We start from the raw sequence: 24892 nt of genomic DNA, 5'->3' as shown, positions 1-24892 counted from the left end.
TTTTGAATAGCTCAGGAGTAACAACAGCAAAGCTCTTGGGAGGGCTGTGGGAACAGAGCTTCCCGTGACAGGCTTGGGTATGGACGAGCATGCTGTCATCTCACAGTGTCAGCGGTTCATATACCAGGACAAACTAAGCACCCGGCCATCAAGGAGCACAGTCTGGATCTGTACAGACAGCCTGGAAGGAACTCAAGGCAAGCTAAGGTGAAGAACAGAACGTGAGTTCTGAACAGTCAGTATACGCCAGCTCCTCTGATTTTAAAGGATGGCACTTGTAACTGTACACCACTAAAACCAACAGGCTTCCTTGAAGACTCTTCTAAGGAATATGCCTAGTGGTTTTTCTGAGGGTGGGGCCAAAAGTGGGGGTTTAAGCAGTGAGGAGTTTGGCCACATGCCTTTAGCCCCAGCAGTCAGAAGGCAGAAGCAGAGATAGATGGGTCTCTATGAGTTCAAGATCAGGCTGGTCTATAAAGCAAGTCTAGGACAACCGGATCTATTACACAGAGAAACACTGCCTTGAAAAACCAAAACCAGTGGGCTGGAGAGATGGCTCAGCAGTTAAGAGCACTGACTGTTCTTCCAGAGATCTTGAGTTCAAATCTCAGCAACCACATGGTGGCTCACAACCATCTGTAATGAGATCCGATGACCTCTTCTGGTGTGTCTGAAGACAGCTACATTGTACTTATATATAATAAATAAAAGAAAAGAATAATAATAAATAATAAATAAAAGAAAAACAAAACAACGACAAAAGACAAACTGAAAAACAAGGAAAGAAAAGTTACAAGTTCATTTTCTTATATTCTAAGTTTTATTAAGTGTCATAATCTTTTGCAATGCAAAATTAATAAAAATAAAACTATGGGGCTGGAGAGATGATGGTTTAGCAGGTTAAAAGTCCAGCTGCTCTCCCAGAGGACCTGGGTTCAATTCACAGCACCCACATGGTGGCTCACAACTGTCTGTAACTCCAGTTCCAGGGAATCCAGCACTCTTTTTTTTTTTTTTTTTTTTTGGTTCCTATTTTCGGAGCTGGGGACCGAACCCAGGGCCTTGCGCTTCCTAGGTAAGCACTCTACCACTGAGCTAAATCCCCAGCCCCAGCCGCTCCAGCACTCTTAAACAGACAGATGTGCAGGCAAAACACCAATGCATTATAAGTAAAAAAAAAAAAAAAAAAACATTTTTTTAAAAAGAAAACAAATTAAAACACACTCACATTCAGTAGATAGCACAGACCCATCATGGTGGTTAATGGAAAAGCTCACATTTGACTCATTGTGTTGAATTTCCATTATTTCTGTTACAATTCCAGCCAAAGCTGCTACTACCCCCCCCTTCATGCCCACTGTGGTGGTACACTTTTTTTTTAATGCACATTGGTGTCCTGCCTGCATGTATGTCTGTGAGGGTGTCAGATCCCCTGGAACTGGAGTTACAGTTGTGAGCTGCCATGTGGTTCCTGGGAATAGAATCCAGGTCCTCTGGAAGAGCGGCCATCTCTCCACCCTCCTGCTCTACCCTCTTTTGAGACAGGGTCTCATGTAGCACAGGCTGATCCAGCTCTTCCTCTATAGCCAAGGATGGATGACCTCTGACTCTCCACTCTTGCTCCTCTAGCTTCCACCTCCTTGGTGCTGGGTTTACAGGTGGTGCCATGCATACAGAATGCAGTGGTAGCTTCGAACCCAGGGCTTGGTGCATGCCCAGTGAGCACTCAGTGAACTGCACTGCATTCCAGTTCTTGGAAGAGACAAGGGTGCTGGAGGGATGGCTTGGTGGTAAAGGATAACCCGCTCTTCCAGAGGACCAGAGTTTATTCCCAGCACCCAAGTTGGGTGGTGGTGTCAGCTCCAGCAGGGGATCCAATGCCTTAGGTCTCTACATACTCATACATTCGTATACATAGTTAAAAACAATAAAAACAAAAGGCTTTTAAAACAATTTTTTAGAGGCTGGAGAGAGGGCTCAGAAGTTAAGAGTACTTGCTCTTCTTCCAGAGGTCCTGAGTTCAAATCCCTGCACCACATGGTGGCTCACAACCATCTGTAATGTGATCTGATGCCCTCTTCTGGTCTGTAGGCATATATGCAAGCAGAACATTGTATATATAATACATCTTTTTAAAAGATTTATTTATTTAATGTATGTGAGTGTTCTGTCTGCTTGTATATCTGCATGCCAGAAAAGGGCATCAGATATCATTACAGATGGTTGTGAACCACCGTGTGGTTGCTGGGAATTGAACTCAGGACCTCTGGAAAAGCAGTCAGTGGTTTTATCCACTGAGCCATCTCTCCAGCCCCCAAATAAATCTTTTTAAAAAAATGTTTATTCATGTGTCTTTGTGTTGAATGTGCACATATGTGCAGGTCCCCATGGAGGCCACAAGAGGGCATCAGATTCCCCCTGGATCTGGAGTTATGAGCAATTATGAGCCACCCAATGTGGGTGCTGAAAACTTAATTTAGGACCCCTGTAAGAACAGCAAGAGCTCTTAACCCCTGAGGTCATCTCTCCAGCCCCACATCTATCTTTTCCTTTCCTTTCCTTACCTTTCCTTTCCTTCCTTCCTTTCTTTCTCCTCCCCTCCCCCACCTCCTCCTCTTCCTCCTCCTCCTCCTCCTCCTCCTCCTCCTCCTCCTCCTCCTCCTCCTCCCCCTCCTTCTTCGGTTGCTGTTTTGAAGAATAGACATTGATGCAGAGAATTAAAGGATGAGTGTTATCAGAAATACCCAGTACAGGTCCATGGAAGAGACATGAGGTAAGAAGGCTTCAGGAAGATTCACCTGTGTAAGCAGAGCAGCAGGCCCTCAGCCTTCCCAGGCTACAGAATACATAGGAACTATTGATATCTTTTTTTCCTGTCAACGTTGTCTGAGGTCAGTTTCAACCAGATTTCGCTTGGACCACAATATTGGGTGGAGACCTAGCAGGAAGCCTTTAAAGCATCCACTAAAAATATTTAGTGACTCCCTGCCTGGGCCTGGCAGTGTATTAGGCCATAGATGCTGGATAAAAGGAAGAATAACAGACCACCCCTGCTGGGAGAAACTCTGTGCTAGGAAAAAGAGGGAAACCTGCAGTATATTTCAAAAGGAAGACAGCAGGCCTCTATTTGAGCACAGGCTGGAAACTGGATAGAGGAAAGATGGACCCTGAGGGTCCAGTCTGGGAGACTACAAAGACAGATAGTCATGTCCCTGGGCAAAGCCTGCTGGTGGGAATCTCTCATTTGCGAAAGGCTCTCTGTCCTTAATGGACAAGTCTGTCGTTTTTCTGCCACTGACAGGATGGAGTGGGGGTCCCTCCTATGGAGTTAGTGTACTGGTCCCTGGCCTTCAAAGTCCATCTCTAGCAGGGGATGTCGCCTGCTGAGCTTCCCAGAACTTTCACTTCAGGTCACAGAGAAAGTCAGACACTACAGCCTTCAAACGTCGCCCACAAGAGGGCAGTGGCCGGAAGCACGTTCGCCGGCCCTAAGAACCGCCCGACGCTTTCTGGACTCCAGAGTACCGTTCCGAACCGGCTAAGACTGGGGACAAAGGTCCGGCACTCAGCACACAAGCCCCTAGAATCCGTGTCTGGAAGCAGAGCTCAGCAGTCCTTCATTCAAACTCCTTGTGGTTTGGCATCTGAAACCCTGACTTGGTGGGAGGCCAGTCAGAAGGTATCAAAAACAAAACAAACAAATAAAAAAAAAAATCAAGCCTGACCTCTTAGGGCGAAAGGGGATCGCTCTAACCCAACCCCACCCGCTGGTGAGTCACCTCCCTCCAAACCAAGCCTGCCTCTCCCGCGCCCCGTGCCAGGCAAGCAGGGCTGGGCGGGTACCAAGGTGGGCTCCATCCCTGAGTCCTAGGCGGGCCGACAAGCTGCAGCGTGTCCCCGCGGGTGTCCCTGTTTACTCTGAGCCCTGGAGCGAGGTGGGGGCGGGACCACGTGGCCCCTCCTTCACTCCGCCCCCTGAAGATGCAGGCCCCAATCCCGAACCGGTTCTTACAAAGTCTCCAAATCAAAGCTCAGCCTTTCCCGCACCTTCCCTGCGGACTGGCCATCCCTGCCCCCACCCTAGGCTGGGGAGGCACTGTCTGGCTTTCCCCAAGGAAATCAGACCCCCGCCTAGACAGCGGCTCCGGACCCCACAGAGGGGATCTGAAATTCTGGGGTGTGACATCGAGTTTTAAAGAGACTATAGAGCGCAGCTCCTCTCGCCCCTTACCCCATCCCACCCTCGGCTCCACCAGCTCTAGCGGGCGCTGGGTTGAAGTAGATGCAGTTAGAAGACAGGGTGCCCGGGGACTCCCACTCTCGGACCGCTTCCCAGAACTCCAAAGCTTGTCGCGCCTCCGACTCCCCCTCCCCAGGGCAGCGCGCCAAATCGGCGCATGCGCACTGTCAGGATTGCCGCGTAGCTCTTTCCCCCCCCCCCCACCCTCTCTTTTTTCTTTCCCCGCCCCTTCCCTCCTTCCCTCCTCTCCCTGTCCCCTCCCTCTCTCCTCGGAGCACCCCCTCCCTCCCCCCCCCCGCGGCACTTCAGTCCGGGGAACAGCGGTGCGAGCTCTAGGCCAGTGCACTGAGGAGGCGGAAACGGGGGAGCCCCTAGTGCTCCATCAGGCCCCTACCAAAGGCACCCCCATCGGGTCCACGCCCCCCACCCCCCACCCCGCCTCCTCCCAATTGTGCATTTTTGCAGCCGGAGGCGGCTCCGAGATGGGGCTGTGAGCTTCGCCCTGGGAGGGGGAGAGGAGCGAGGAGTAAAGCAGGGGTGAAGGGTTCGAATTTGGGGGCAGGGGGCGCACCCGCGTCAGCAGGCCCTTCCCAGGGGGCTCGGAACTGTATCATTTCACCTATGCCCCTGATTCGCTTTGCTTAAGGAAAGGATAAGAATAGAAGAGTCAGGGAGAGGAAGATAAAGGGGGACCCCCCAATTGGGGGGGGCGAGGACAAGAAGTAACAGGACCAGAGGGTGGGGGCTGCTGTTTCCATCGGCCCACACCATGCTGACCCCGCCGTTGCTGCTGCTGCTGCCCCTGCTTTCAGCTCTGGTCGCCGGGGCCACTATGGATGGTGAGTGAGATTCCGGCGGCCCCCATGGACCCCTGGGGGCTCCCCCTCCCCAACCCCCACTCTTGCGTCTGGATGGGGAAGAGAGCCGCGGGAGGGGGTGCCTTTTGTTATCCCAGTCCAGCTGACACAGCAGCGGCCTGACTGGGAGCGGGGATGGGGTCTGATTTGGGGGATGGGAGCCTGGGATAAATGATGCTTCCAGGGCCCCCCAGCTCAGACAAAGACCAGAGGCCTGGCTGGGAAAGGAGGGCTCCCCCTTTTCTGATCTTGGGATTGAGAGGCCTTCTCTTCCTATGTCTGGTACGGGAGGGCCTCTGCCTCCTCTACATCCTCCACCCTCCTGCCCCCCCCCCCCATCTGAATTGTGAAGGAATCCGGATTTGCTGTGTACCGCTGCAAAAGGGGGCGGAGGGCCTTTTGCAGTGGACTCTGAAGGCTGGAAGGCAAAGCTGGCTAGGGGTGCCCTGCTGGCCAAAGGGCAGGCAGGCCGAGAAAGCTGTGGGTGGGGATAGGGAGGGCCCCCTGTTTGGGTGTGGAATGAGCCCTGTATCCCAGGCATGGAGGCCTGGGTCCAGAATCCTGGGCTGCCTGCCTGGGTTCCGAAGTGAGCACTTCCCCTCTGAGGGCCTCTGTCAGTAGCCGGTTGAGGGATGGAGGGGTCTGGTGATGCTTACGGCTGAAATTTCCCTTCTTAATTCCTGGGAGCTTTAAGATGAGAGGAAAACGTCAGATGTCATCATTCTGGAAGAGATTGGAGAATGGTCTGGATTGCTCGGGAGGGGTTCAGAGGAAGCTCTGTCTCTCTGATTTCTGGCTTGGTCACAGTTTCCATTGGAAGGAGAGTTGGTTGGGATGGGGGGCTATGACATGTGCCTACACCCCAATTCCTGCTCATTTAGTAAATGTGTAAAGGCCAGCCCTGCCTCACCTCATACGTACACTTTGTATGCTAGTTGGATTTGGGCTCTGTGTTCTTTTGGGGGAACTGCGCGCCCCTTGCCCCTCTTCTGTCAGCTCTTTCTCCTCATGCAGTGACTCGACAGTTCAAAACTTGCCCAAGCTTCACGCAGGGGTCATGGGGTTGAATTGGGCTGGGTCTCTAACTTGAGAAGGGGTGAGATTTCGTGACTTCCTGTCAGGTTTGCCTCTCACTGGGAACAACAGCTTCATAGCATCTTACAGCCAGCCCTCTTCTGCCTTCCAGAGTTTGCCAGGCCAGGATTGGGAAAGTTTTTCCCTGAAATCAGATTATGTATCCTCTCCCCACCCCCTAACTTGTTTCAGTTTGGGGAGGAGGACAAGAGAGTCAGGAGGCAGCTGTGCCCAGGAAAACAGTTTACTCAGTGGTCCTCGGTCATGTCATGTTGGGGACTGTCTTGTCTGGGTGCCACCCCTAATTTTCTGCCTGTAATGAGGAAAGAGACTCTGCCCTGTCAGACAAGCCTGTGCAGACACCCTCTGTTCTTCACATTTAACATCATCCTGTGCTTTCTTTTTGGTTTGAGCATTGTGAGGGAAGAGGGGAAACTGAGGCAAAGAGCTTTGGGAAGAAAATGTATTAAGCAAGAAACAGACCCTTCAGGAGCCCCATGGATGGAGAGTGGGTGGAATCAGGTAGAAGGGAAAGATGCTTGTGGAGATCCCTGGCTCATTCAGTGTGAGCATAACTCCCAGGACCCTAAATGCTGCACTAAGGTGATTGGTGGTGATGGAATGAGGAACTTTGACACATTAACCTTAATTGTCTCGAGCTATGTACTGCTAAGTCCCCAGTTTGTTTCAGCTCTGTGCGTGGTCTGTCAGGGCTAGAGTAAAGGTCAGTGGTAGGCTATTTGTCCTAGCACACGGGATGCCCTCTGTCCCATCTCTGGCAAGAAATACAATCCTAGGGAAAGGACGGTCTTCTGGGAGGAAGAGAGAATCTGTAGAGGAATAGGTCCTGTGCATTCTGGAGCACTTAGCCCAGCTCTCTAGACACTGAGCATCCTTCTTGGCTTTCTGGAGAAGGAGCCTCCTGCCTCAACGTACCTAACAGTTCTAATTGCCCTTCCTGCTGCTCAGAAATAACTCTAGGGACCGCCCCATACTCTCTTCTCTCTGGGTCTGAAACTCATACTGGAGTCCTCTGCCTTGTGGGGTGAGAGGCTTCACTTCCTCCTGGTAGACACATTTGTAGCCAAGGAGGATTGAAAAGGCAGAGATAAGGCTCTTTGAGGACCCTGCTGAGATGGTGGAGTTCATGGTGGAGGAGCTTGAAGGCCAGGTAACCAGCTCGGGGCAGACAGCTGACTTCTGTCCCCAGTCCTCTCTTCTCCCGCCTGAGCTGGCGTGTTAGAAGTTGCTGGGAGGGGTTGGGGATTTAGCTCAGTGGTAGAGTGCTTGCCTAGCAAGCGCAAGGCCCTGGGTTCGGTCCCCAGCTCCGAAAAAAAGAAAAAAAACAAAAAAAAAAAAAAAAAAAAAGAAGTTGCTGGGAAAGGTGGACAGTTGAAGTGAGTTATGAGGTTGAAATGTCAGCCTCCTGTCTTCCTGGAGAACATTCCAGTCTCTAGTCTCCCTGTTCAGACCCAAATCCTAAACATCCCTCCTTCAAAGCCAGGTGCGGGGAGGAGATTCATTGGGGCCGTTATTTTGATGTTGGGGGGGCCACTTCACAAGACTTTTTCTTCCAGTCTTGTTTTCTGTGCTTTCTGTTTCATTATTCCCTCCACCCATGTCACCCCTTTCCAAACCCATATCCTCTTCAAATCCCTTCCTTGGGTTGGATGCAACTTAGTGGGGAGGCAGGGCACACATAGCCTGCTTAATGCTTAAGGTCCTGGGGTTCTGTCCCCTGTACCAACAAAAGCCAAATCAACAGCCATCCTTTGGAAAGACTTTTCTTATCCCAGTTTTACTTTAACCCCAGACCTAGAATGAATTCTCTCACGCACACCCTGAATTCTCTTCTTGGGTCTCCCCTGGCCCTTGGAGTCTTTACTCTGTTGTGATCCAGATCTGAGTAGGAGAGCTTGCTTGCCCTCAGGGAACCTGGGCTGCTGAGTGGGACTGTGCAAGGGTCCCTGAGTTGGTGGTGACTTGTGCCAGGAACCTGGTCCTGCCTCCTGCGTTCTGTCCCAGATCTCAGCCTGGTTAGCAGGATCCTGTGTTGTTTGGAGAAGGAAGCAGTTAGCTCTGGAGTGTTTCCTGTGCTGCGACCTCATGGCACCAGTGCGGAGCCTCCCAGAAGGTGGTGAGGGACAGACAGAGGGGACTCCTCATCACAATCCCACAAGATGACAGTCCCAGGCCCCAACTTCCCTGGCTGAAGACTTCGACTTCCTTGTGTGGGGGGAAGGGGGGCACCCTCCCACTCTGTGAGAGACAGCAGTCTCTAATCTGGACTCCCGTTAGTCACATTGTTGCTGATGCTGGGACTTTGTCTCCCAAGGCCAGGATATGTGCTGCCCTCCACTCTGTCATGGGGGGGGGGGGTCACTCTCTGGGTTCACCCCAGGAGAACTGTGTCACCCTCTGGGCAACTCCTGCCCCAGCCCCCTTCGTGCTTTCTTTGGCTGTCTACTTTGTTGTCTGTCTGCTCTGTGTCTCTGGCCCTCTTAGTTCTTATCTTGTATTTGCACATCCTTTGCAGCCTGACTCTGTTCTCAGTCACTGTCTTCATTTCTTTTGTCTAACTCTAACCTCTGTGCGGTCCCTAGCTCTTGAAACCTACCTGGTGGTGGCATTTCTCCTGGGCTTCCCTGCCTGCCCCTTACCTTCCTGAACCTAGACTGTCCCCTGCAACATCCTCCAAGTTCCTCTCTCCTAACCCTCCTCACTGATTTTGGGAATTGTCTTCAGGGCACATATTTCTGGAACAACAACAAAAACAAACAAAACCCTTGATTTTTGTTTATTTTTGTTGTGGGCTAAAAGGGAGGACTGGAGGTGTTTCAGAAAGAAAAGAGGGAAGTAAGAGTTCTGGGAGAACTTCCTCCTGGTGGGAAAGACCTAGAGAACAAGTCAGGCGCTTAGGTCTTTACCACCGGTGAGCGCAGGCCATGTGGGCATGGGGGAGGGCTAATAACAAGGGACTCACCCTTGAGAGTTGTGTTGACCTCTGCAGGCATTCCAGGGGATCTGGATTTTATTTGTAGGGAAAGGAAGAGACAGGGTCGTGGGTCAGGCTGATGTCCTGCTGAGTCAATATTGACTCAGGATTGAAGGGTAGACCCTTCTTTTCCCCTGGCTGTCTGTCCATCTGTCCCAGGCCGCAAAGCAGGGTTTCAGACTCAGGAATGACAAAAATGTGTCTGAACCTCACTGAGCCGAGGGAAGGAGCCACTGGTAACACCCAAAATACATAAAATTTGGCGAAAGCTCTGTGTTGGGCAGAAGGCCTTCTCTGCCCAGTGTTTGAAAGCTCAGATCCCAGCTTGGCTTGTTCCCTGAGCTTGGCCATGGTTTCCCTTACAGAATATCCCCATACCTATCAGGGGCACCTATCCCTCTCTCTACCCCGTCACTCTCCAGGGTCACTTTCTTGCTGCTCCCGCTCTCAGTCCTTCAGGAAGAAGGCCTGGGGCTCCCAGGGGTTGTTGAAGGGCAGCCCCTTCCCCCTTCCTTTGGAGAGTCTCTGTCCAGGGCTACACTTTCTCTTCTCCCTCTTCCCTAGTCAGGCATACTGGCCTCCCGTCACCACCCTACCCCAAGGTCCCAGAGTGAGACAGAGGAGATAGCCAAGGCTTGAGCCAGGCGGTGGGGTCTGTGTTGTGTCTGGATACACACCCAACCCCACACCTCCTGCCCTGGCTCCAGCTTGGTGGCCCTGGGGGCCATGGCTGGGCTGGGTGCCTGGTTGGGGAGGGGCAGGGTGTTGGCCAAGTTAGCATGGCGGTCACATCTCTAGGCAAAGCTGAGAACAGACGCCCCTGTGTCCCCGTGCTCCTGCAGCTCTCTCTCCCTCCTCCCTCTCTCCTGATTCTCCCTTAGACCCCAGCCTTCCTCTCTCCCATTCTTGTCCCACTCCTCCATGCCCTCATCCCCAGAGGCTACCCAGTCTGAACAATCTCTGTTGCCCTCCCTCTGATGGGGAACCATGTTCCTACCTCTTCTTTCTCAGTGTTCTCTGTAGGATGGGATTAAGCTGGCAAACATCTCATAGCCTGACAGTTGGACCCCAGGGCTTCAGATATGTGTGTGGACTCAGTGGTCACCTTTAAAGAAAATTCACTGCCATCTGGTGTTGGGGACAGTGAGGGGACAGGCAGGGACTGACTGAGGCTGCCAATTCCTAACCCATCTGCAGGCCACAATGACAGGTTTTCTGTGTGTTGAGTTCAGATGCAGAAGACTCCTCTAAGGGCATCTAGGTTGGCTTGGCCTTTAAAGAGATTATATGTTTCCTCCCCCATCCCACTCCCGGCTCCCTCCCAGTTTGGAGGAGGCTTCACTTGGCTGTGGAGACTGCCCCAAAGTAGGTTATGTGTTTTCCTTCTCCCCCTGAAGGAAATCAAAGACAGGCTTCAGCCTTCTCACTCAAAATTCCTAGGGCTTTCTCCACCATGGCTGACAGGAAGTTCTTTTACTTATCTCTCTCCAATCCTTCTGCTATCCTGGCTTTCCTGAGAGACCTGCAACCTGCCCTCTCCTCCATCCACCCTGTGCCCCTGGGTCTGAGGAGATGGTGCAGGACAGGGTCTGAGCCCTCCTCTTCCTTTCTGGGAGGGAGGGAGCCCATCCCCCACTGCCCTCCACAAGAGCACATCTGGTTTGTGAATCTCTCATTTCAGCTTTTGGAGTTTGCCAGCTGCTGTTTCCTCTGTCGAATTCAGGCCAAAAATGGGGGTGGGGGACAGTGGGGGAACCATGTGAGAGCCAGAGGAGGGGACCCACGGCTGGGGCTCAGAAGACAGAGGAGGTCAGAGTGTCCAGCCAGTGACCTCAGGCCCTGGCTGTGGGTTCTGCCCCTGGCGAGTGGGGGGGCATGGGCTCAGCCCCCAGGTGGGAAGGGGAAGATGTGTCATCAGCCTGGGTGTCTCAGGGGTCCGATTCTGAGCTCCAAACACCCCATCTGTCTCTGAGAGCTGCTGCAGTCCCTCTCTCCCCCTCAGGCCGCCTGGCTGGCCAGGGGAAGTGGTGGTCTCCAGCATGCTAACTAGGCTGGCGGGCTGTTTCCCGGGAAGACCTCACAGCTGGCCCAGTGGGGCAATGAACTCAGCATTATCCACCTCCTCAAGGGGCCTTTATTCCCGGATCAGGGCAGGGGGGAGAAGGGAGGGAGGGGGGACTCCAAGGGGGCCTGGCCAGGCCATCCTTGATGTGTTTCCTGAACTCAGCTCTGGTTCTGGCCAGGGGCCTGGGTACAGTCCCCTCCGCCAGAGCTGGGGATGAGGGAGAGAGGACATTTCGTGTGGCCATCCAACTTCCTCCTTCAGAGCCCTGACACAGTTCTCTTACTCTCCTGTCTCAGCCCTCCGTTAGTACTATGTAGTTTCCCCCAGGAACTGTGGGTCCCGAGGGGTCCATGACCTTTGGACACATCTTGGTTCCTAGTTCAGTGCCTGGCACAGAGCTGGCCTTCAGTATGTGTCAGAGAAACAGAAATGGGCGCTACCGGGTGGGAGAAAAGGTGATGAGAAACCAGGAGAGGAGACTCCTGCCCTGATGTGGATGAAAGACCCCTGTCCCGTGCAGGACATGGTGACTGGAACAGATGGGTTAGGGGTATGGCTGCCAGGTGAGGGCTGTACTCCTTAAAGACCTAGAGCCCTGGTGCCAAAGAGATGGCTCAGTGGTTAAGACTCACTGCTTGCTTTTCCAGAGTACCTGAGTTCAATTCCCACCATTTCAAAGGCATCTTGCACCTTTTCTAAATCTACTTCCAGGGGACCCAGTGCTTCTGTGCCCTCCTCAGACACCAGGCAAATGTGCTACACAGACAGCCATGCAGGCAAAACACCCATACACATAAAATAAAACTTGAAAAAGAAAAAAGGAAACAAAGCAACAACAATAGAAACCTAGATTTGGGTGAACTGGGTTGAGTCCTGGTTTGTCACTTGCCAGGTGTGTGATCCTCAGCAGGTCTAGCCCAGAAACTGTGGGTTAGCCTTCCCTCTTCTCATCTTGTGGGAAAGACTAAATAAGACAGCACATGGAAAAAGCTAGTTTATCACTGTCTGCTACACTCATGCTGATCACAGTACTGCCCGCTGTCTCTGGTGGAGCTCCTCATGAGGGTAGGAGGGGGGATGAGAGGGATTAGAGCCAGGTGGTTCCCATGGATATAAATCACTCCACAGGTGAGGGGTACCACAGTTAGTTTCTAGAGATCAAGCCAACCAGCACCCTGCCTCTGCTGGTAATGAGCTTTAGGTCCTTCTTATCCAGAGAACTCCCCTAAAAGTCCTACTTGTGGTCTTGTGTCTTGTGGAAGCTGAAGTTTCTGCCCAGGTGTCCTCTGCAGATAACATCTCCAAGCCACACTGTGGGCCAAGGGGTCCAGCGGTAAGAGGTAGGAGCTGGGTGATATAGATCAAGAGGTCAGTAGCATCCTGAGGTCAGAGGTTAAGAAAGGCCAGCTGGACGGGATTAAGAAGAGACAGAGAAAGAGCACAGTGAAGGTCTCTGCCCTGTCCCACCATCATCCCTAGCAGAGTGAGGGGTGCTGGTGTCTGGTGGGGTGACAAACAGCAAGGAGCTACAGGGGCCTGCTGAACAGACAACCTAGGAAACTTGGAAAGGGATGATAAGGTCCTTTTGGCTCCTCCATTGTTCCAGGTCCACAGTATGGAGGATTGATGCTGGAGGAGAACGAGCCTTAGGAAGCTCCAGGGTCCAAGAGAGAGTTCCCTCCTTTACAGTTACCCTTTCTTTCCTTGCCTTCAGCCCCTAAAACTTGCAGCCCTAAGCAGTTTGCCTGCAGAGACCAAATCACCTGTATCTCGAAGGGCTGGCGGTGTGACGGGGAAAGAGATTGTCCGGACGGCTCTGATGAAGCCCCCGAGATCTGTGAGTATCTTCCCTGGCTGCTCTCTCCAGATGAGAGCAGCCGTCTCTAGCCTAGCATGGGGCTTGCTCTGTACTTGTACCTAGGACACAGCTAAAAGTATCCCTGCTTCTTCAGAGTACCCACACAGTCCCTGGCATGCGTAACAGCAGCACCCTGGATTTCTCCTTTGGCTCCCATGTCCCCAAGGCTGTTGGGGACAGTATCCTCTGGGATGCACCTTTGTCATGAGGAGATAACTGAGCCACACTTTTCTTTGAGCATTTTCTTCTTCCCCACTTTGAAACTTCTCTGGCTGGTGCTCAATGAGTGGCCTTCAGGTCTTGCCAGGTACCCTGCTACCCTTAGTCCCAGGCCAAAGGCCATTGGCCTTACTCAGTCCCTGTACCAGAAGCCCCACCCCTGTACCCTTCCTGACACCCTGCCCTCGCCTGCCCCCAATAAGTGGTGTAATCAGAGGCAGCTGTTTAAACTGGGAGAAAGGTCCCCACCCAGCCTTCACCCTGCCAGTGGCCAGGATGGGGAGGGGTTTATGGGGTGGAGGACTTGCTGCCAGGACTCTAGAGTACTGGGGTCTCCACCCCCAGTATCTTCCATACATGGCCAATCCTGGCCAAGGTCTTAGCATGCTCTGGACTTCATCTGGCTCTGGTCCTATCTGTACCCTTTCCCCATACTTCCAACCATGGTCATCAAAGGTTGAAGGTGAAGGGTGGAAATGAAGCCACCTGTTTTCTTCCTCACCCCTGCATCCTGCCTGGAGGAGTAGACACTACTTCCTCTCCACGTGTTTGACCCTTGCCTGTGTGGCGGAAGGACAGAAAGCCACAGAGAAGGGCTGGGTCACACTCTTGTTCATCCTTCTTTCAGTTTGATACAAATCCCATCTCAGATAGTTCCCCACATGTGTGTTCACACACATGCGTTCTCCTGGAGCATAGCAGATAACACATAGCCCCACCTGGCCCACCCACCAGACAAAGACGCCGACAGGTTTGTATAACCCATGCAGATGCTATACACTCCCAGGAGTGGCTGCAGAAACACTCTGACAGATGCCTGAACACACAGACTGGCAGGGGTACATATAAATCCAGGCAGGGTCACAAGATGTTATGGGAACTTCTTGCCCACGAGCCACTCCCTGCACGAGCAGTGCCTGTCAGGCTCTGCCCCCATACACACCCTCTCATATACCCTTACCTGTTGGGATCATTGTCTTAACCTCTCATCCCTCCAGCCAGCAACCGTGACAATTAAGAGGGATGTGGTTAGTAGGCCACAGCTTTTGACATCTCCAGATCCTTTCGTTAGATCTTTGCTCTGGGTTGCAAGTCTAGAATAATACTGTATTGAAATAAGGTATAAGTCACATACACAGTTCTGAAATTTCCAAGTAGCCACGCTGGGGGGAAAAAAAAAAAGCAAACTGCTAAGGTTAGTTTGAATGCTTTCACCGAAGGCGCTCAAAATATTGTTTTCACTATATGAATATTCTGTGGATGAAACTATTAGAGATCTTTTGCCCTCTTCTGATGGATCAAAAAACTAGTATATATTTATAAGTGGTTTTAATTTGGTGCACTCACAGCGTTGGAGAGCTGCAGAAGGCTGGTGCTGGTGCATGAACTGGCTCTCTTGTAGACACAGCTCTGCGCTCTGAAACCCACACAAAGTTAGTGTGTTATTGTTTATCATTGGAGCTCCTTTCTGCCAGGGACTGTGTTTCCTTAAACCCAGCAAAACCTTTCACTTCTGCCTTCTGCCTGTCTCCTGATTAGAGAATGTTGAGGCTGGGGGCTCCATTAGGGAGTAGGCCCTAGCCTAACACCTCTTGAGATCTAGAATGTGCCGCTATCTGAAATGCCAATCTTGGTTTATTAAACCTACCCACCCATTACAGAGACACCTAGACAGCCACCCCAGGCAGCCTGGTCATGCTGTCACTTCTGTTTGCTCCCAGGTCCACAGAGTAAAGCCCAGAGATGCCCACCAAATGAGCACAGTTGCCTGGGGACCGAGCTGTGTGTCCCCATGTCTCGTCTCTGCAACGGGATCCAGGATTGCATGGATGGCTCAGATGAGGGTGCTCACTGCCGAGGTAGGGGCTCCCCACACTCTCCTGTGCCATGGATACAGGATCTCTTGGCTCAGCATCTGGTGGGATGGCTGGTTTATGATCAAGGACCGTCCTTGAGCTTCAGTGTGTATGAGGCCTTGTTCTGCTCCCATGCCCAGACTTACAAGGCCCCTTGGGCTTGGAGATTGATCTGACAGCCCTGAAGGCTTCAGCCATGGGCCTGACCAGGCACTTTCTTCTGGCTGTGTGTGCTTGGATAAGTCACTAGCTCTTTTCAAGTCTGTTCTCAACTATTAAATGAGGAGTCGGCATTTTTATGCTGTTTGTTTTTAATCCTGGACTCCTTCTTTGAACACTTTCCTATCTGAATCCTGAGAAAGGGACAGAGGTGCTGTGCTCACAGCTAAGATGGGGAGGAGTTCAGTCTGAGGAGGGAGTACTCACCATCAGTCTCTCTTAGCTGTGGTAGCAGTTTGAGAGGAACCATGATATGGGTGGTGACAAAGCTTCAGGCCTGGCTCTTAGAGAAATAGTAGCCTCTTCTTCTTCTGCCCTGGGCTCTGGGCCTGGAGCGAGCCATGTCTGACAGGCCTTGAGGAAAGCAGTTATGGAAGTCGGGGTGTGGCAAGCGTCATATGTCATGCACATGTCAGAAAACATCTGCCTGTGGGAGGAGGCACATCTGGATCCTTTCACTCTGGCATGGACTATGGAGCAAGGGAATTTGTGGGGGATTTTTCCCCCCTCCTTTCTTTTGGTTGATTTCATCTGGAGATCTTGGAAGGAGATGCAGAAATTAAGTTCAGCCCCATGTCCAATCTTAGCCAACAGTCGTGCTCAGGTTCGCTTCCTTGTGGAATATTTTTCAGTAACAGAAACAAACAAACAAAATAACTCGACCCTGAATCCCCCCACCCACACACACACCAAGACTAGATCTTCCACAGCAGACAACATTTTCTTCCTTGGCAAAAGACAATGACGGTGGTAAATTTGGGCTTTCTGGTCAGAGAAGAGCAGAAGGAATAACAGAGTCCCGCCTCCCTATCCCAGCCTCTTCTGGCAGACTTAGTGCCCTAAACACCTTATCCTTTGAGCTGTTCTCTTCTGGGGAGGAGTGGGCACTTGGACAAAGGGGTCTTTGTGGCCTAGTTGCCCAGCCCCAACAAGCCCTTAATTGGGTCGCTGGTCTTGGGAGGGGTTGTTCTCGTACCTCTCCCTGCCCCTGTCTTACCCCTCTGTCTCCCCTGTGGAAGTGGGTCATGGCAGAAGAATCCATTTTATTCTTCCTCTCCATCCTCCATCTGGACTCTGGGTCTTTCCTGTGAGGCCCCCAGAGCTCAAAGATAACTTAGAACAGTACTTTTAGTCCAGAGGACGAAAGCAACCATGTCTGTCTGTTCTTCCCCCTCAGCTGGAGCTGACACAGTAACTCCCTTTAGGTGCAAACTAGAAGCACACAAAAGGGATGAGATTCACTGTCCCTTCTTGTGAATCCCAGAACCCATCCTATGGGAGACACAGATGTGCTGAGTGTCAGGGCAGGAAGAGGCAGGTGACAAGCCACAGTTGGCCGTGACCCTACACCTCCTGTGTTAGTCCCTTATTGGCTTTGTAAAATACATACTGCTTCCTCAGCCCCTCCCTCTCAGACACGATGGCCTTTACTTCAGAGCAGTTTCTGAAGGGTGACTGGAAATGGGGGGGAGGGCACTGTCTTGAGATAGCTATATGTCTGGGATGGTTGCTGTCTTGGGCGGCTGGGCTGTGTATCTGCAGTGGTTGCTGTCTTGGGGTGGCTGTGTGTCTGGGTGGTCGCTGTCTTGGGGTGGCTGTGTGTCTGGGTGGTCGCTGTCTTGGGATGGCTGTGTATCAGGGGTGGTCGCTGTCTTGGGATGGCTGTGTATCAGGGGTGGTCACTGTCTTGGGGTGGCTGTGTATCAGGGGTGGTCACTGTCTTGGGGTGGCTGTGTATCAGGGGTGGTCACTGTCTTGGGGTGGCTGTGTATCAGGGGTGGTCACTGTCTTGGGGTGGCTGTGTATCAGGGGTGGTCACTGTCTTGGGGTGGCTGTGTATCAGGGGTGGTCACTGTCTTGGGGTGGCTGTGTATCAGGGGTGGTCACTGTCTTGGGATGTCTGTGTGTCTGGGGTGGTCACTGTCTTGGGATGTCTGTGTGTCTGGGGTGGTCACTGTCTTGGGATGTCTGTGTGTCTGGGGTGGTCACTGTCTTGGGATGTCTGTGTGTCTGGGGTGGTCACTGTCTTGGGATGGCTGTGTGTCTGGGGTGGTCACTGTCTTGGGATGTCTGTGTGTCTGGAGTGGTCACTGTCTTGGGATGGCTGTGTGTCTGGGGTGGTCACTGTTTTGGGGTGGCCTGAGTGTCTCTCCTGCCCTTGTGCAGAGCTCCGTGTCAACTGTTCTCGAATGGGCTGTCAGCACCATTGCGTCCCTACGCCCAGTGGGCCCACATGCTACTGTAATAACAGCTTCCAGCTTCAGGCAGACGGCAAGACATGCAAAGGTGAGCATGACTGTGTATGTGGGCTATGAGCATGAGGAGGCTGGCTGTAAGGAGGGCTGGAGCAGGGCTGGGCTGGGGGAGGAAAAACAAAAACGGGGGTTCGAGGGGCAGTCCTCACATAGTGTGGCTACAAGCCCTAAGCACTGCTTCCAGCCTACCCTTAAAAATGCTTCCAGAAGGTGTAGCTTGCACATGAATTTTGTTGTCAAAAATTAAAACACTGGCTTGGTGGTACGGCTTGTACCTGTAGCTCCCATACTTGGAAAGCTGAGGTACAGGGATTGCTGGGAATTCCAGGCCAACCTGGGCTACAGTGAAACCCTTTTCTCAAAAAAAAAAAAAAAAAGACCAAGCAGATCAAAACAAATTCTGATATAGTTCCCCTCTCTCTGGAGGACAAACCTCCTAGCAGTGTGTGCTCCCCTTTTGCAGGCCCCCGTGTACACATACTCACCAAAAGTCTAATTGGAAGCAGTGCTTGTGCATGTGTTCTTTTTCCGTAAGTGATTCGGCACTGTGGGTATCACTTACAGTGTTTCTCTCGCTTCAGTACGTTCCAGGGATTTCCCCCCCCCCCCCATCATCCCTGGTAGCATGAAGAGATTTACCTCATTCATTAAAAAAACCACTGTGACGTGAAAGTATTACCACAGTTTACTTGGCCATTTTCCTATTTGATGAGTAAAATGTTCCCATTTTTTTTCTCTGTCTTGAACAATCCAAACTTTTCTGTTTTAATTTGTCTGTCCCAAGTCTGCACAAATTCTGCCTTCTTGGTGCAGCTACCCTGACCTCTAAATCATACTCTTGTGACCTGCCTTTCTCTGCCTTCATCCCCACCCCCCTTTTATGTGTACAAGTGTTTTACCTACATATATGTCTGTGCACCACAGGTATACCTAATGTCTGGAGATGGGGTTGGATCCCCTGGAACTAGTGTTAGGGGTGGTTGTGAGCCACCACGTGGGTGCTGGGACTAGAACCTGGGTCTTCTGCAAGAGCAACAGTGTTCTTAACCATTGAGTCATCCATCTAGCCTCTCTGTATTTTTGTAAGATTTATTTTATTTTTATAAATAAATGTATGAGTGTTTTGCCTTACAGGTATGTGTGGTACCACATGCATATTTGGTGGTTGAGGTCAGAAGAGGCATAGGATCCCCTGAAAGTGGCATTTTACATGGTTGTGAGTCACCATGTGGGTGCTGGGAACAGAATCTGGGTCCTCTGGAAGAGCTGTAAGTGTTCTTAACCATTGAGCCATCTCTGTAGCCCCTGGACTTTTTTTTTTTTTTCTCGGAGCTGGGGACCGAACCCAGGGCCTTGCACTTGCTAGGCAAGCGCTCTACCACTGAGCCAAATCCCCAACCCCTGGACTTTTATTTTTAATGAAGGTCTAGAGATCAAACCCAGGGCCTTGCACGTGTCAGGCAAGCTCCCTGCTGCTGACATACACTAGAGTCCTTCGTCTCCGTTATCTGGTCTTCTCTCACCTGAACTTTTCCTTTTATTTCTTTCATTATAACACTAGCCTTCCGTTTATCACCAGAATGCAAGTTTCATGAAGACAGTGATATAGTTCTGTTTTCAAATTCATCATTGTATCTTCCATACCTGCCCTAACCATTGTCCAAGAATTGTTTTCTGAGTGAATGAGTATCAGTGCACATGACTCAGTAAATTCCGAAAGTGTTTGCCAGGCAGCAATGTCTTTGCATGCTCTGAACTATAATCGATTCCGCCAGTCAGCTGGTGGTATCTCAGGGCACCCTCGCTACACTAGAATGACCATCTTCTCGTCTTTTTCTCTCCGGACAGATTTTGACGAATGCTCTGTGTATGGCACTTGCAGCCAGCTTTGCACCAACACAGATGGCTCCTTCACATGTGGCTGTGTTGAAGGTTACCTGCTGCAACCGGACAACCGCTCATGCAAGGCCAAGAATGGTAAGTGGGGTTGCCTGTGGCCATGGAGCCGGGGACCTGCAACGCAGTTCCCTAAGTGAATGGTGGCCTCAACAGTTACAAGTCCCAACTGCCCTTTCTCCCATCCTCAGAGCCAGTAGATCGGCCCCCGGTGCTACTGATTGCCAACTCCCAGAACATCCTAGCTACGTACCTGAGCGGAGCCCAGGTGTCTACCATCACACCCACCAGCACCCGACAGACCACAGCCATGGACTTCAGTTATGCCAACGAGACTGTATGCTGGGTACATGTTGGGGACAGTGCTGCCCAGACGCAGCTCAAGTGTGCCCGGATGCCTAGCCTGAAGGGCTTCGTGGATGAGCATACCATCAACATCTCCCTGAGTCTGCACCGTGAGTCATTCAGAGGGCAGGGAAGCAGGGGAGATGGGAAAGAGGGGACCCTACCTCTGGCAGAGGCTGAGACGGGGGTCAATGCTTCTATGGAGCAGGAGCAGTGCGATGGCCGTTCTTCCTTTACGACCTTTACACCCTTTTTGCGCCCTTTTACGCCCTTTATGTCCTTTACGTCCTTTACGCCCTTTACGTCCTTTACGTCCATCCAGAGACCGCTCTTTGATTTCTGGTTCAGGGCTAAAGCTGTCCTCAGCAGAAATGTAGGCTGAGAGGGCCACGAATGGTCACTCTCCAGAGACCGGGGACTGTCCCATCCTTGAAAGCAGAGTGTCATTAAACTACAGAGGGGTTTTCCCATATGGAAGGATCTGGAGGAGAGTCAGAGAAGGGTGGTATTATGTAGCAGAGGGCAGAGGAGCCTGAGCCTAAGCCTGACTCACTTTGGGCTTCCATGTAGCATTCTTACCCTCAGGAGTATGGCCAGAAAGGACACCCCGCTGTTGGGTAGGTGCCAAGTCCCTGAGCCTATTTCCTGTGTGTGACAGTCAGTGAGAAGAAGGGAGGAGCCGTGAGCCACTCGAGCATTTAGGATGTGCTGTCCATCCCCATTCAGGCTCTCTTCCTATGCTACTTTGCTGTCTAAGCGTGAGGCAGGGTGTCACAGGCTGGGTTCACACATGGCAGGGTGCAGATCCCCTCTCATGCTGTTATACAAACAAACAAAAATTGCTTCGGAGTCAACAGCTGGCCGAGTCAACATTCCCCGAAAAGCCACACAGGGCTGAAGGGAGGGGTCTGGCCTGTGGTTGATCTGTCCCCAGCCCTCAGACATAGATCTCTGACCTTGAGTAAACCAGAGCTCCCCACCACAACTTTGGTTCCCTAAACTGCATAATGGGCTGGTGTTACTCTGTCCAGATCTGATAAAGTTACAAGTGAGTGGTAAAGAACACCTTGCTAATGAGGCTTAGGGTTATGAACTGGGATCCTATAGTCTTGTTCTTGGTTTTGTTTTGTTTTGTTTGGTGGTGCTTGCTGACAAATGTTAAGCGTGCATCCTATGGCTGGCTAGATCCCTGCTCCTGTAGTAGGTCTGTAAGTCCCTTCTGGGCCCGTGAGGCTCCCCCACAGAAAGCAAAGGTCTCATGAGGTTATAAAAGATTCAGTTTGATTGAGGGTCCTTTCGGGGGATGGTGGAAGACAGAGCAGCCCTTACTCTCTGTGGCCTCAGGATACTGCTCAAACATCAACCTCTGGCTCAGTGTCCAAGGTTCACCTGTGATTGGATGTCTGTCCTTCTGGAGTGCATAGCAGAGAGCTGCCAGGCACCTGGGGGATAGGCGGCTCAAGGAGCTCTATGTGCTAAGACTGGAGACAACTACCTTGTGTTTCTTGTTCACCAGCCCACTCAACAAGCCTGCTTGGGGAAAGGGGCAAGGCCACACATTGGCACACTGGGTAGGTAGCTATGGAGAACCCTATGGGAACCTTCTCAACTTCTGCCCTGGCCTGGCCATTCTTCCCCAAAGAAGCAGGAAGTAACCTTGGGTAGAGACGCCCCTCCCTTGGTAAACAGATTTGCCTTGCCTACCAGGCTTTGGAACTTCACTGGGCCTCTGGGGCAGAGTCCAGGAATCTGGAAGAGAGACCAAGGTTCTTGGAGAAAATCACTTTAAGGCAGAATGATTGGGCTCTGTGTGCCCCAGCTTCTATCCCTCCTTACCTCATCCCCGCCCCCACTCCTGACGCCAGAGTGTCTGGCTGTCACCCTGAGGAGGGTGGTTTGCTCACATCCCACAGACTAATTATGGGCCCTGAGTTGAGGATGTCGGAAGTGTCTCTGTAACACCCTCCCCCACCCCTAGTATATCCCCTTCCTCAGGAGGAGACCTGCCCTGGGGTCAGAGAGCTCCAGGGGCCCAGGTTACATACCTGCACAGGGGGCTGCTGTCCTATAATTAGCTCCCTGGAGGATGAAGGAAAAGTCCACTGCCTCCTGCCTTCTGTCCTCCTGACAGCTCCCCCTTCGATCCTCCCAGCCTTCTCTGTGACTGGGACCTTTGTGGGACCCCTGGGAACATGTCTAAAGCAGGGTAGTGCTGTGGGAAGTGGGGGTCAGGAGGTTGGGATGTATATCTCATGATTTAGAAGAGGGAGCCAGTGAGGACAGCCTCCTGGTGTGTGGAGATGGGGGAAGCCTGTTTCAGAGAAACCTCTGCAAACAGAAATAGATATAGAGAAGGAAGGAAGCCGGGAAGGGGCCTGTTCACATGGGTCCTGAAGCATGGGGTCTGGTCTGCTCTGCATCCTGAAGGCCCTGTAAGCCGGCCCGCCACCCACACACCAGGCCCATCACCTCTTCCCTCAGACAACACAGTCTGCTAAGTCCATAGCCCATGGCTACACTGGCCTAGACTGGTGTGGCTGTCTCTTCTCCCACCTCAGCCCAGCCTCACCTTCTCTTCTGCCTAATGGACTGAGAGACCTGAATGGGTGAGGCCAGAAAAGAAGGGGAGAGAGCTGGGAGTGTGGCTCATGGCAGGCTGGGTTCTATCACTAGTACTGAAAAAGGAAAAGAGACTCGAAGTTGAGACAGAGAAACCTCTGGAGCCCACATCTTAGTACGGCAAGATCCTTACTCAAGAAAAATGATAAGAACATAAGTAATCTCTCTGTTTTCAAGAGTTTTCAGTCATCTCTTCTCCAGAGACGTTGTGTTCATTTCAGTGTGCACAAGTTTAAAAAAAATGTTGTTAAAGATTTTAATTTTTTTATATTTTATTAATTACCTAGTGTGTGTGTGTGTGTGTGTGTGTGTGTGTGTGTGTGTGTGTGTGTGTGCGCGCGCCCGTACACACACCCGTGAATCATGGTGCACATGTGGAAACCAGAAGCCAACACATGAGAGCCCTTCACTGCATGGGTCCTGGGGTTTAATTCAGGGAATCAAGCTTTGCAGTTTCCCCGCTAAGTCAGCTCAGTGGCCCTCTTAACAGAATTCACTGTGTGTTTTAAAGACAGGATCCCGTGCATCCCAGGTTGGACCCCCAACTTGTTACCCAGTCAAGGCTGGCCTTAAACATCTGACCCTTCCTGCCTCTGGTCCCCAGCTGTAAAGTTCTGCTTTATGGTTGTGCCCTTATCTGATGCTATCATTAGAAAATGATTTTATTTTTTATTTCTTGGTGCACGTATGTGTTTGTACTTGTGCATAGATGCAAGCGCGTGCACATGCGTGCAAAGGCTAGGAGCCGATGTCAGGTATTTTCCTCCGCACCCTTCTGCCTTATAAACTGGTATTTCATATGTATGCACGTTTTGCCTGCGTGTATGTCTATGCATGCCTAGTGCCCAAGGAAGCCAGAAAAGGGCAGCAGATCCCTTGGAACTGGAGGTTCAGATAACTGTGAGCCACCCTCTGGGGACAGTTACTGAAGGCTGGCAAGTGTCCTTAATCGCTGATCGTTGCTTCAGCCCTGCCTCTGCCTTAGTTTTGGAGGTGAGGTCTCACTGGACCTGGAGCTTGCCAACTGAGGTAGACTGGCTGGTCAGCAGTACCCCAGCGTCCTCCTGTTTCTACCTCTCTGGTGCTGGGATGACAAGAATGCACTACCAGGATCACCTTTTAAAATTACTGTAGAGACAGAGTTTTGCTGTATGGCCTTGGTTAGCCTGGAATTTGGTATGTAGACCAAGCTGGCCTTGAACCCACAGAGATTTGCCTGCTTCTGATTAAAGGATTAAAGGCATGTGTCAGCCACCAACACTACATCTAGCAACAACTCGCTTTTTAAAGTGGATGCCGGGAATAGAATAGAGGTCCTCGTGAGCCAATGCATAACACTTTGCTGTCTAAGCCGTCTCTCCATCCCTAATTAATGAATTTTTTTTTTCTTCGGAGCTGAGGACCGAACCCAGGGCCTTGCGCTTGCTAGGCAAGCGCTCTATTACTGAGCTAAATCCCCAACCCCTAAAGGTCTCATTCTTAAGCGACAACAGCATGGCTGGTGGCAAGGCTGGTTTTTTTAAAGCCTAAGAAAACCAGAGCTACTATTGCTCTCTAAGACAACGCACTTACAGCCGTTGGCAAATGGGGTGAATGTTTAATGAGCATTCCGATTACACCGCAGTTGTAGGGTCAAGACAGTCCGGGTTCCCGTGCAGGCCGGGCCGCGCCTGCGCAGTCCACCCGCCCCGCCGTTCCGGGGGAGCCCCGGCTCCGCCAGACGGGCCTGTGGCCGTCACCACTGCTCCTGTAAAGTTAGACAAGCTCTCAGGACCATATTTCACCACGTGCTTTCCCACTTCACCTCGAATCTCCTCCATCAATTCTCACGGACCAACCACCTCCAACGTCCGGTCTAATTAATGAATTTTTAAAAACTCTATAGCCCAGGCTAGCCTCAAACTCGTGACAGTTCTCTTTCATCATCAGCCTTCCAAGTATTGAGATTGTAAGTGTAAGCCACCATGACCAGTTTTTAATCCGTGATATATAAAATTGTAAATAAGTAATACCATAAACTATACACACACACATAAATATTTTGAAAGTGATACACAAAAGGCTAAAGTTCTGAAACTGAATCCCAAGAGAGTTAACAGGCCTGATAAACCCAGACATGGCCTTCCCATTCAACTCCTTAAGTGCCCTGAGCAGTACAAGTGGTCTAGCCTGCTGAGCCCCCACACTTTTCCCCTCCCCAGCTTAAATTCCTCAGCTGAAGGGCTCTGATGTGATCCCATTCCTCTCCTGAGGACATGGCCATTGTAAGAAGGATGAGACTTTGGGAAGGTGAAGCCACAAATAGAGGCTTGGGAGGTAATTGCCCTTGATGAGGTTGTTTTGCATTGTACTGTGTGAGACGGGAGTCTAGAGGGGTTTACAGGTCTCTGGGGT

The 24892-nt window shown here is 51.5% G+C and overlaps 1 protein-coding gene and 1 long non-coding RNA gene across 6 annotated transcripts in view; one reads left to right on the top strand and one right to left on the bottom strand.

The window, feature by feature from the left end:
• The first annotated feature begins 4664 nt into the window (after window positions 1–4664).
• Window positions 4665–24892, top strand: part of Lrp1 (LDL receptor related protein 1) — an 80558-nt gene continuing 60330 nt past the window's right edge. The window contains exons 1-6 of one of the 2 annotated variants that reach the window (NM_001130490.1): window positions 4665–5079; window positions 12946–13068; window positions 15030–15167; window positions 17550–17669; window positions 19487–19615; window positions 19726–19989. In NM_001130490.1, the coding sequence (NP_001123962.1) occupies window positions 5010–5079; window positions 12946–13068; window positions 15030–15167; window positions 17550–17669; window positions 19487–19615; window positions 19726–19989 (844 nt within the window). In that variant the 5' untranslated portion in view covers window positions 4665–5009. The remainder of the gene's footprint in view (window positions 5080–12945; window positions 13069–15029; window positions 15168–17549; window positions 17670–19486; window positions 19616–19725; window positions 19990–24892) is intronic. The other variant, XM_008765393.3, reaches the window with a different exon arrangement.
• LOC120093805 (uncharacterized) lies at window positions 12213–20171 on the bottom strand. Of its 4 annotated transcripts, XR_005487492.2 has the most exons (4): window positions 15591–17553; window positions 14656–14725; window positions 14270–14413; window positions 12213–12638 (listed from the first exon to the last, which is right to left on the bottom strand). It is a non-coding gene; the product is annotated as an uncharacterized LOC120093805 (long non-coding RNA). The 4 variants fall into 4 exon arrangements; XR_010053743.1 differs by adding an exon at window positions 20044–20171 and having other exon boundaries at window positions 12213–14725; window positions 15591–15737; XR_010053742.1 differs by having other exon boundaries at window positions 12213–14725.

The sequence above is a fragment of the Rattus norvegicus genome, chromosome 7 (genome assembly GCF_036323735.1).
Source record: "Rattus norvegicus strain BN/NHsdMcwi chromosome 7, GRCr8, whole genome shotgun sequence".
Classification (NCBI taxonomy): domain Eukaryota; kingdom Metazoa; phylum Chordata; class Mammalia; order Rodentia; family Muridae; genus Rattus; species Rattus norvegicus.
This window is presented reverse-complemented; position numbering and strand designations above follow the sequence as displayed.